We start from the raw sequence: 12,416 nt of genomic DNA on the forward strand, positions 1-12,416 counted from the left end.
TCTACTCCCACGACTATCTGTTTTATCAGTCTGGGTTACTCTGAAAAGTTGCATGAAGGAATGATTAACTGCATTCAATTTATCTTGAACTCTTAGAGGGAATTAATAACATGAGGTTAAGTAAAAAATAGCCATATAACAATAGTCATATGCATGTTGGTATTATAAGTGTGGGAACTGCATTGAGTGAATATCAGGGTGAAAAGTTAGAAAATGCCAGGCATAAGTGTATATTTTATGACGTAATTTTTAATTACATGATCATATGCTCCTTTCACCCTAACCTCTGCCTCCATGGTTTCCTTTTTCCTTGTGTAGAGTGGAGCTGTCTTAAGGATGAGTCAGTGAAGGTGTCAGCTTTCTAAAGGGCTCTTTGGCAGTTGTGGCAGGCAGAAGGTGCACAGAGAATGAGGATGAGGAGCACTGCAGAAGGTGAAATAGTCTTTGGGTGAAGACAGTTGGTGAGGGGTGATTCATATATTCCAAACTTTTACTAATGATCCCTGACATCTAAGCTTTATTTTCGGGTTTGTGAGCGACACCCTTGGCACATGACTTGAAGAAAGCCTGGGCTCTGCTGGAGGCAAATGGTGAGGGGCACAATGAACACAGAAAGTGCTGTATAATGTTAAGGATGCAGAAAAGTCAGAAATGGCCCAAAACTGGAGGAGACCTTTTAACGATTCCTTCATGGTTCAATTCTGTACCAGATAAATGGAAACAAACCCAGAGTTTGATTACGGGTTTTGATGAACTTTGATACTATTGCAATTAGTGCTACAGAAAAAAAATACATGAGAAAATGAAAAATTCTGTTTTCAGGGCAGTATTCAGTAAATAAGACCTAGGGTTATTCACTGGGAAATGATGAGAATACAAAATAAGGAATAGCTGCTGATTATCTGAGCACTGTCCATCTTATGCACAAGATGAGAAGAAACCTGTGGGAAAAAAGTGGGGGACTAAATAATTAGATGGAACAGGGCTGCAGGGATGTCCCTTGCTCTGGTATTTCACAGCTTTGCATCTTGATGGTGTTCCCTCTTTACAAAGCGGCTTTACACGTGTCCATTTTACCACCCACATCCAGCAGGACATGGTGTCTGGGCTGAAGGAGGTTTCTACACCACAGACACAGGTCCTCCACCTCATCTTTGCCTCTCCACCCCTTACTCATCCTGTCCAGACCTCATCTACTTAGTCCTGATTGCCACTTCTTAAACTCCTTACTCTAGTCCTAAACCTCTGTCCATATCTTCACCTGCCTCCTAGACTGTTTATTCCAGCTTGGAATTTGTTTCCCCTGCACTTGTGCCTTATTTTTCATGCTGCTGTGGTTGTCAGCAGGGATCCCAGGGAGGCCACACAGGCTTCCTGCCCCACATGTTGGGAGTCACCAGTCTAATAGAGACAGGGACAGATCCTGGCTTAAAACTCAGATGAACTGGCTTCAGCCTGGATGTTTCTCAGGCATCTCTAACCCAGGTGCCATCAACACCCACATATGTACTACCCAACTACCAGCAAGGGTGTGAGGATAAACATTGAGGCACTGGTGCTATGGAGAGGTATCTGATGTTATGAAGACACATTTAATCTCTCATTTTACCTGATCTCTCTCTAAAGACCACAGTACATTTGAGGGGGAGTGTATGCCAGCCGTAATGAGGCCGAATATTGACTTGTTTATACCATATATTTCTTGGTCCTATTCATGGAATATTTACTGAAAAGATTAGTCCTGTAAGTAATTAGTCTTGCTGGAAAAGAGTTTCAGTGGCACCAGATAATACTCTAATTCCCTCTATCCAAAATAATTTAATCTCTTCTAAATGAAATCCATTTTTCTAAAGAAAAATGACTTCCACAGTATTATTCCAAACCTGGCCATGGAGAAATCCAGCTTTAGATGAAGCAGTAATGATTTCACCTAACTTCATCTTTCAGCTCCTAAGCTACTGGAATTAATTGAGCGTGTAATTAAGGAAGGGTTTTCTTACCAATATGATCACGCCTATAATTAAAATCTCACATAAATGTGTATGTGGAAGAATAGGGCAGGGCAGAGAAGGGAAGAGACCAAAGCGTCTGACAGGTTTACATCAAAGGACCTGAGCTCCTGCAGCTCTAAGCCAGAGGGAGAAGAGGAAGGAAAGACGGGACTGTGTGATAACCGACTTGATATATTGTTTTTGACCTTCTGTCTTCAAAGCCCCAAGCGGTTTAAGTGCTGTCTACCCAGGAGATTGCTTCTACCTTTAATGTTACTTCAGCAGAGTCAAGCTTTGCAAGTATTTGTGCCACCAAGCCCAAGATGAGCAGAAGAACGATGATATCTGCATGTTTTCAGAGAAACTGGAATGGGTTTGGCTGCTTCTTTGGGCTGTGCTTCATCAGTGCCGTGGTCCAGGGGACCTCATGACACGCCACAAGAGCCACCACTTTCCTCTGGGTTTTGTTGCATGGGATAAGATTTTGTAAAAGTAGGAGTGATACATTTTTATTACTGTTATTTATAATGCATTTACTATTAAATCAGCCTTTAATAGCAGTGTTCAGCCTGTGATATGTGACCCAAGTCAATGGCTCTGCCTGAGGACAGCTGTATTTTGGGAGGTTTTGCTGTTCTGAATGTGGGGAGAGGCTGGGTGCTGGCAGGCTGTAGCAAAGCACCTCCACAAAACCTGAATTCCTGCACAAAAGGGACAAGGGCTTTCCCTAAAAAACCCAGATGGGGACCTGGAGCTTGAAGAGAAGAAGGGAGTGACTCGCTTAGCTGGTCTGCCATGTGTTGTAATACCCTGTGACTGTACTAGGGAGGGGAAATAACCTCCCTCGTAGTATAACTAAGCTAAGGACCAAGACACCAAGTTAAAACACAGGTGTGGGTGGGTGTTGCATGAAAGAAGGCGCCCTGAGCAGGAAAACTGACTTCTCATTTGTTTGATACCTGCTGTGCTCAGGGAAATAAGACTTTGTATGTTTATTGACATTATTATATGTTTATAAATTACATCCAAAGGACACTTGTATCTGTCCTCAGGTCTCCTCTGAACTGGAGCAACCTGCAGGGCCTGGGATTTTTGTCTTGCTGCTTGAATCCCAAATGGTATCACACTTTTGGTCTTGTAGATTTGGTGGGGTTTATATTGCAATGTAGATAAAAGAGGAATGCAGGGAAAGTTGAAGTTCATTAAGTGTGCATTCTCAGGAAGAAAACCCACATGCCCAGCTGTACGCATATTTTTACATTCATCTAAAACCAGCAAAATATTGTAAAGAATAGCTGATGACTACTGAAGTGTGTACTGAGGTGCTTAGAGCTATGCTGGTATGCACTTGTCATGGATCAGACATTTTGTACATGAAATATACATTGTGCAAGTGCTTTATTGCATTCCATATAGTCCCAAACATTAAAAGCACACAGTCCCTACCAATAACTGCCTTCAGAATGACCTAATATATCAGAGAGCCATGCAGGAGAGCTGTTTTCCTCCATTGATAACTACTATGCTAGCATTTGGGGACAACCATCATTTTTGTTTCATAATCATCCTCTCAACTTTCCCATTTTTTCAGCTTTCCCATTTTTACAGCAGTTTAGACTTTACGACCTTCCCCAGTGGTTACAACCTGTGATTCACAGCTAACAGCAGGCGGCTCAGTCTGAGTTCTGCTTTTTGAAAAGGATGGCCAATTGCCTTGCCAACAGTTGCCCATTAAGCAAACTGCTTAATGAAATGACTAGGAAGATGGGTGCTCACCAGTGTATTTTCTCTGCACTTATTAAAAAAACCCTGAAGCCTGTAACCCACACACTGAGCTAGTGAGCTTTATGCTTTTAATGCTGTCATTGTCACTTTTCTTTGATTCCTCCAGTCCATGACTTGTTCTACTGCATTTTAAAGATTATTATTATTATTATAATTATTTATTATTATGTTATTATTGCTATTGTTGTTATTATTAATTTCAATTTGGTATTATTGTGGTCTTTACATAGCCCCCCAGGGCGCTTTTTTGTGAGGTCCCATGGGAGCCAAGAGAAGGTCCTTGGGCATTTCCAGGCAAGCTCAGCTGCAGGAAGGTTTTGGGGACCTGAGATGTTCCTGGGAACATTTGTTACAGGCTGAGAGCAAGACATGGAGAATCGAGGCCAGGGTGCAGGCTGGTTTGAGTTGGGTCATGGTGTCTGTACAGTGGGAGGTGAGCAGGGCACTTTGGAACAGTTCTTATTTTCATCCCCTGAAAGGACCCAGTGGCATTTGATATACAATATGAGACCTTTGGTCATCAAGGCACGCTGTGATCATTCCAGGCTCCAACACAACAGGGTGCCAAGCCTGTTTGCATCTCCCAGTGATGTGGGTCCTGATGCTCAGCTGGTGATGGCAGAGGGGAGATCCCAACCAGGTGACCATACTGGCTGTGAAAGGCAAAGGAATCCTAGCCTTGTGGTCATCCTGGTCCATCTCAAGGGTTGTCTCATGGTCATCATGGGAGTGCTCATCAAGAACTGAACCAGCTCAACCTGGTATGCACTCAAGGGTGTCTTGTGCTAGGATGGTGTAGCCTGGACTCTGTTGTGCTGCTGAGGATGCTGAGAAAGGACAGCATCACCCAGCCATTGAATCATGGGTGAGAGATCAAATCTGCACTGCAATCCTTCCTCCTTAAAAGACAGAGGCAAACCGACCCCATTTCCTCTCAACCTTCAGTAGGGAACATCTAGGGACAGGGACTGACTTCTCACCATATGTTTGGCCAGCACTAAGCATATGAGTCCCTGTGCTGGAATTTGACCTCCTAGTGCTACTGCAATGCAATTCTCATTAATGGCACAGTGTCCAGGTCCTGCCCAGGATACGCAAGGATGCTTTCCCCCTGTACAGTAAATAACCCACCCTGCTGCAGGGCCCAGCCAGGCATGGTATCTCTCTGCACTGATACAAAGCACAGCCGGGGAAGAAAAATAACCTTTGGGTTTTATGTTCAGTGATATATTGTTTTAAAATCTGAATGGGTTTAGGAATGTTACAGAACAGAAAGGGCTCTGCTTTTCCAGAGGCATAACATTATGGTAGAGTTATTCCAAAGTCAAACTCTGCTCTGAGTTATGCCCTTATATCCTCTCTCCCAGGTATTTATAAAATTATGATTAACAGTAGCAGACACAGGACTTCATTATTTCTTGAATTGCCTTTCTTTTTAACCGTCTACAAGCTCAGAGAATTACATACGGCCTCATTAACCTTTGTGTCAAACTGCTAATAAGACAGGGAAGGAGGTACCCCCTAAGCTGCTCTGCAGACTCTGCAAGTGCCCTGTGGAAGGGCTGCTGAGGGGGCACGCGCTCTTCCCAGTCCATACTATGGACTTCATGCTGCTGTGTCAGCTCATGGGTGATTGCATGGGGACCTGAAAGGTTTGGGTGCTCACTGTCCATGTGAAGTTACTCCAGCTGGGAGGTCTGAATCCCCAAAATGACTTTGAAATCCCAGTCTCCGAGTGCCATTAGCACCTGTATGTGTCTATCTCGATGGGATATTCAAAATGGGGGTTAAATACACAGTGATATCAAAACAGGGATCTGAAACTCCAGAGGAGGAATGTGCATGCTTTTGGGGTGACATGTGCCCCCTTTTGTCACTTGGTCTTTTGCCATTATTAAAAATTCTGGGAACAGTTTCATGACATATGCAAAGGGCTTTGCATTTTGGCATGCACAAGAGGGCTGTAAGGTGATTTTAAGATGGATAGCTCTCCATATAGTGCAGGATCATAAGTAGCTTCCACAGGACAGCTTGTGAGCTTAAAGTTAAGAATCTGCTCAGATGCTTTGCTGGGTGCAGCCTCATACTATAATAAAACAAATCTGCTTATGTAAATGTCTTTTCAGTTACCATCCAAGGGGGTTAAAGACTACAGCAAACCCATCTGTAGGTGTAACTTAGACTACAGACTTCCCTTTCTCTGGGGCAATTTTCCCTTCCAATTTCCTCTGGCAATCTCAAAGACAGCCCTCTGCTGTTCAAGACTGACGGGGGATGTGATATCTCCCACAGTTTCTCTGCTTCGAGTTGCTGTGAACTTCTCTAAGTAAGGTGCAGAGGACAACTTAACCATTCTTTCTGAGAGATCTAGCGGTCAAAAATTAAATTGCTTTGAAAGTAGAGCCAACGAGGTTTAATGAATAAACAGTAACACCACGGGAGTTTGCTAATCCCCAAAATCTATAATAAACAGATAAAGTTAATAAGATTCAAGAAGAGAGAACAGACCCATTAAGGTTTTAAGAGCACTATCTAAACATTACACACATTATTTACTGAGTTCCCTAGATGAATTCTCTGTACACAGGAACACTCAAAATTCATTATCTTTGGATGCAAAGCTTAGTAAATTCAATGGTAATTAATCTCCATTTACCCTCCGTGTGTGTTTCTGAGCAGACGAAAAGTTCATTGAAAAAGTTCTTTCAGCCAGTCTGAAAGAGAAGCAGTGCTTTGATAAACAGAAAAGCACCAAACACAGGCTTCTCAAAGGAAAATAGAACAGCTAGCCAGTTCTGCGTGGTTCAAGCCAGGTGCTCATTGCAAATTCAGTAGCATGCACTGGCAAGTGTCAGCGGCAGAGAAACTGAAATTACTGAAATTCTTATGCCAGTGTAATTTGCTGAAGGCAATGCACTGAGGGTTAAGGCAAATTGTGCATGTGTTGAGGATTATAAAACAAATTAAAATGGAGGCTAACAAAAGGAGTGCAGTATTTATGCATTTCTTCATTCTTTTCACTCTGTGGTACTCAATCAACTTCACAGTCTCTTAAGGTGGCATGGGGACATTGCTATTGTGTACATTCATTTGCTCTTAAAAAGGGGGCTCAGACATACTAGGCTATAGAATTCAACTGATTCTGGTGATATTTATCGGTATCACTATTAACCTACAAAATATTTACAACCCACTATTACTTCTAGTTATCTGAAATTTAATCATCAGCACCAATAATGCAGGAAGATTTCTGTTCAACGCATTCCAGTCATCTGTTTCAATTTTGATATACCAGCCCATTTTACCATGTGTTCCTCCACTTTCCTTTAAATTCCTGCATTTGTGCATCCCACTTGTACAAAACCAGAGCTGTATTAATCACCCGTGACTTACTGCAGTGGAGTCCATTACATGGTGTAATGCACTTAACGTTTGATACCCAATTTACCTCAACAAATAGTTTAAAGAGTTTCTAAGTTATTAAGCACCCCACTCCATGATCAAGCAGCACGGCCCAGTAGCCAAATGGGTTATCACTTTGTGGAATAGGAAACAAGTCCCCTGTGAAGTATGCTCTTAGTTGTATATTCCCAGCCCTCTGCTGGCAAACCCTGCTGTGGAGATGGATGGAGAGGTGAGCACATGTGGCCATATCTCTGCCCCACATGCTGTGTCCAGTGTCGCAGCTTCAGCCCTCCTGGCACCAAAAATCAGGCTTTTGAAGTCAAGATGTGCCCACCCATCCCTCTGCCAGCTCTGATGTAGGGTGGGAACCTCTATGAGCAAAAAGGATCAAAGAACTGACAGCAAGTGTATTTTCAGTCACCACCATGAGATTCACCCAACCCCACCTGCAGGGATTTGGAGTTTGTTTTAATTAGAGAGACGTTTGCATGTTTGGCTATGAGGGGCAGATGCATGTCCTCACCCCTTGGTGACAGACTGTGAGAGGTGCCTGCAAGAGTCAGCCCTTCCTCCTACCTACCCATGGAAACAAAGCAAACTGGTTTTTTTTTTAATTTTCTGTCTAGCTTTAAGCAGACTGAATATAGCTGCCTGGGACACTAAAGATAAAACTGGGCATTTATTTACATTTCACTATAACGTGGAGATGTTTTCACTCAGGTTAAAGTCTCGGAGCTCGCAGATGCTCCAGGTTCGCTCCAGGCAGCGCTGCCAGAGATGACCAGGAGCCCACTGTCCTTCATGTCACCGTACAAACCAAAGGACAAAAAAACTTCCAACTAGCCTCCAACAGTTGCAGCCTAAGTGTAAAACAAGCGACAACAGATGGGATCAGACAGACGGGGGAGTAGAGGGGAAAAAACGAGGCAATATTAGGGAGTGTGACAGGCAGGGGTCTCGGCACATCGGCAGCTTTGCTGTTGTCAAGTTTTTTTTGCAGGCATCACATATTAAGCTTGTATTAGGAGAGTTATAGATTTTACACTCGATTTTCTGGCAAGTGAGCAGGGAGCTGTTGCCAGCTACGAAGCATCTTGGAAATGAGATTAGTTTTCAGATCTATTCAAGTGATCTTTTCATTGTTATTTCTCTGAAAGGTAAAGATGTTAGGGCCAAATCCTGACCTTTATTACACAGAGTATATTTGAATATCTCCATCAGCTTCCATGGAGCTACCCCATATTAACAACAACATAACACCAGCATCAGGATCTGGATCTTCAAGAGAACCACATCAGTTTTACATCGTTACAATTGATGGTTTAAAATCGCATTGCTTTGGTTTGAGAAGCTTTTCCTATACACGAAGGAGGTCAGAATCTCTCCCTTTCTCTGATATTAGGGCAGATTGGGATCCAAAGGATCATGCCTATATTCCCAAGCAGATTCTTCTATAGGATCAATAAATAACCTGATAATGGTAATTGAGATTACACTTTATGAATGGCATTATTAGGATTTACATTCCAGCTGCAGCTATGAAGCAAATCAGATGAACAAACACAATACCCAGTCCTGGTCCACTTCCCTTACTCTGTCATTTTTATAGCTGCACGCATGCTGCAGGTGCTGATAGTACACACATATGACTGTAATCCACGCGTCAACCTGATAGCGCACCAATTCTGTGAGAGACTGCCTCCAGCAATCATTTCAAGCCTGGTTAAAGGAGCAGAATGGAAACATCAACTAAAACGTCGAAAGTTACATTTTCTAATAATGGAAATGAGATGCGTTGGACAGTGTTTTTGTTTTCTATTCTCTGATTTGGAAAAAAAAAGTAATACTGAGAAATGCTTTACAAAGACTAACACTAATGTATGTATTCCTCAGTAATGAGAATATGAATGGCTGGGTCTATAATCCTTTATAAATCTTTCATTCTATAAACTGCCCATTAGCATTATTCTTGGTAGTGAAGAGGTATATGAAGTTGGTAGGTCCTTTTTTTAATCCCCAACTTACTGGGCAAGACAAAAAAACAACTGAATTAAAGTGGAAAAAGAAATTACTTCCCTGGAGAATTACAGTACAGCCTCTTGCTGGCAAATTACCATTATTTTAATCACTTTTCTAGATTTTAATATTGAAAAGACTTTCAATCATTGAAGAGCCTTTAATTTAACGTAGTGGATGGCAGGGATGTAACGAGGAGACCAGACTAGCTGATCTGCCTCAGCACAGTGGCTGGACCAGATGATTTCTCAGAATTTTTTCTAGTCTGGCATTTATATGAAACAACTCTGGTGTGACTACACCTTCAAAACTGCTTGCATTTTAGACATATGAAGATACCCTGTTGCCAGCAAGAATTGTCATTGAAATCCAGTTCTTCCAGTCCTGAGATACAATACAACAGGGTTGGATTGCATGCGGTGATGGACCAAAATTAGAAAGATTTACTCAAGACAGTTACCACACGGGATGGAGGCAGTGACTAAATAAAATACAATTAGGATTCAGTCTATCCCCCAGGACCATGCAGAAATAATAGCACGGAAGATTTTACAAACTAAACCATCACTGTATTTGTCTCTGGCTTTTCCCTGCTGGAATTCAAGTTTCTTTAATAACAAGGATTAATGACAAACCTTTAAAGAGAGTTGGGAGTGTGAGAAGGCAGCAGACAAGTGCAGCAATTCCTTAGGTCTGCCCACTCACTTTTACAGCTTTCTGATCTGGGTCCACACCAAGAGGTCTCCCACCCTGGCAGGGTATTTGGGCACAAAATCACCTTCTTTTCTTGTCTGTGCATCCCTTGATGCTGAAAATACCGTACTGGGGTAGCCCACTGGCACTATCCATCCCTCCCTGCGCTGCAGGTACGCTTTCCCCGAACAGCTCCCCGGGGAGCATGCACAGACACACAGACACAATGAGAGCCTCCGACTGGAAATTCAAACAAAAATATGGCTGTCTACTCCAAAAGGCAAACTCATTTACAAAGGTCATCTCTGTCGAGGAAGAGTGATGGGTTACTCCCCTCTTAGAGGCGACTGCTGTCGCTCCTCCACCGAGTTACATTCATGAGCATAGTTTTGAAAAAGAAGAAAGAAAAAAAAGAGAGAGAAAAGAAAAGAGACAAAAGCTCAGCAAGCCCCCTATTCACAGAGCTAGCCCCGCACCTCCCCTTCCCCTCCTTGGGTAAAAGCAGCTTCAAAAGACATTAACATCTTCCCCTACCTTCGTTCTCATCGGAGACAGAAGCCCTTCCATTTTGGTCCAATCCTCATGCCAATTCTCGTCGCCCAACTTAGTCTCTCGTCCCTGTCTCAAGCATCCCACATGAACAAGAGCATGTCAGGGACCGCCAGCGACACCCTCACGGAAGCTCGGCCAGACGCCAACCTGCCAACTTGCAATCCTCAGTTGCGTGGAGCACCGTTCCTGGAGAGACCTTCCTCCCTCTCCCTCCTCTCTCTCTCTCTCTGCATAATCTGCCTGCAGCTATGTTTGTACCATCGCGGCTGACAAACGATCCCTGCCTTACGTAATGCATTCAGCACAGGACAAGTGATCCCAGCCCAGCCGCGGGGATCTAGTCGGCGGCAGCGATGAGGTGTGGGACTTTGCCCTGCCTATTGTGCCACTGGGTTTAATCTGGTAACGTCCCTGTGCAGGGCTGACGCTTGTCGGCTCTCTATGCTAGCTAGGAAAGCACTGAGAAAACTTTGTCGCCATGGAAGGATTGTGGATTCCCTGGGATTGACTTAAAGGGGTGTGATCCGCTTCAGCCCAAGCGGTTTTCCCTGCTTGGGAAACGCCAACAGTTGGAGCATTTTCTGCTGGGCGCTTTGCTGTCGGCGAGTGACCAAACCCACGCTGAAAGGGAGTTCCTGTCAATTGTCAGCCAGGAATTGAGGGAGAGAAAGAAAGAAAAGGGAGTGAAACAAAAGGAATACAGTCCTGCAAAGTTGGTCAGCAAAAGATACTCACTGAATGCATCTCTATTAGCATTTTAATTCAGATCAGAGCATGCTTTTGTGGAAAATTCCCTAATTGCTTCCACTCCCCATATTTTGGTTTCCGTTACGGAGTGATGCTGGGACTGAATCTCTTTCAGAGAAAAATCTGACTGGAAAATGGGCTTCCGACCTGTAAACACACAGCGTTTGGTCCACAGAGCCAGACCAGACCTGTCCAAAGTAAAATCCCTCTGAAAAGCTATCGAATGAACACCAGCTGCCCATCACTGCTGCAAAGGTCTGCACCCCCCGGGGACACCCCACTTCCTAATACAGACACAAATAAGGCTCCCCTTTCCCAGCCCAGAGTATAACCTTCCTCATACCAGTACCCAATTACTGTCCAGAAATGAAATTAAGAACCTTGTTACACCACCAGAACCTGATTTTCAGTGTTAGAAAATCGCTGTCAGGCTGGTTGGAGCGTACCACAGGTGGAAATTTTTAACGCCCTTTAACATCAGCTCTTCTTTGAGGCCCCAAAGCTACACGCTCAGGGAGAGTCACTGTCTGATTAAGGCACTGAGCTGGGATCCGGTTAAACTCCTGACATTGCCACATGTTCCTTGGATGACCATGGGGATTCACCTCATTTAGCTTTCACCATCTAAAACTCTGCCCTCTGGTCTGAGACAGGCACCAAAGCTCCTGTGAGGCCAACGAGACAGACAAGCTCCTTCCCAAAGTCATTTGTCCCAAATGTCCAAGGCCAAGGAGAAACTTGTCCTCAGGTCCTCTGTGGTTCCTCACCACTCACTAAACTTCTCTTTTTGCTGTGGTTTCATGCTTTGGTTGCTCTGCCTACATGCATCCTTCATGCTCATCACAGGCTCCTGGAGGCTACACCAAGATGGTGAGGGTATGAGGGCATATGTTCATGGTGGTGTATGAGGGCACAGGGTGAAAAACCTCGAATGAACCCAGAGATAGACATGACCCCTGTCCTGGTAAGCCCTAGCAGAAGTGCACCCAGGCACAGACACGGATGAAAGTGTTCGGCCCCACACATCCCTTTTCGTCTCTATCGCTCCCAATCCTTTCAACCCTGTAGATCTTGCAGTTTTAGGGCATTTTTCTTATTGTTTCTTATGGGGTAAAAACAGGGAGGGGAGGTGTCCCCTACAGTGATTAATATTAATTTCAAAGATAATTAACTGTTCTCAGTCAAACTCAGCTCCTTATTAAATGTGAACAAATCTGATCATATCAT

The 12,416-nt window shown here is 43.7% G+C and overlaps 1 protein-coding gene across 1 annotated transcript in view; it reads right to left on the reverse strand.

Moving 5' to 3' along the window:
* FRMD4A (FERM domain containing 4A) overlaps positions 1-10,447 on the reverse strand; it is a 287,785-nt gene extending 277,338 nt beyond the window's left edge. Inside the window, exon 1 of the mRNA XM_074869807.1 lies at positions 10,425-10,447. Within this exon, the coding sequence (XP_074725908.1) occupies positions 10,425-10,436 (12 nt within the window). The 5' untranslated portion in view covers positions 10,437-10,447. The remainder of the gene's footprint in view (positions 1-10,424) is intronic.
* Positions 10,448-12,416: the final 1,969 nt, after the last annotated feature.

The sequence above is a fragment of the Strix uralensis genome, chromosome 5, assembly GCF_047716275.1.
Source record: "Strix uralensis isolate ZFMK-TIS-50842 chromosome 5, bStrUra1, whole genome shotgun sequence".
NCBI classification, from domain to species: Eukaryota; Metazoa; Chordata; class Aves; order Strigiformes; family Strigidae; genus Strix; species Strix uralensis.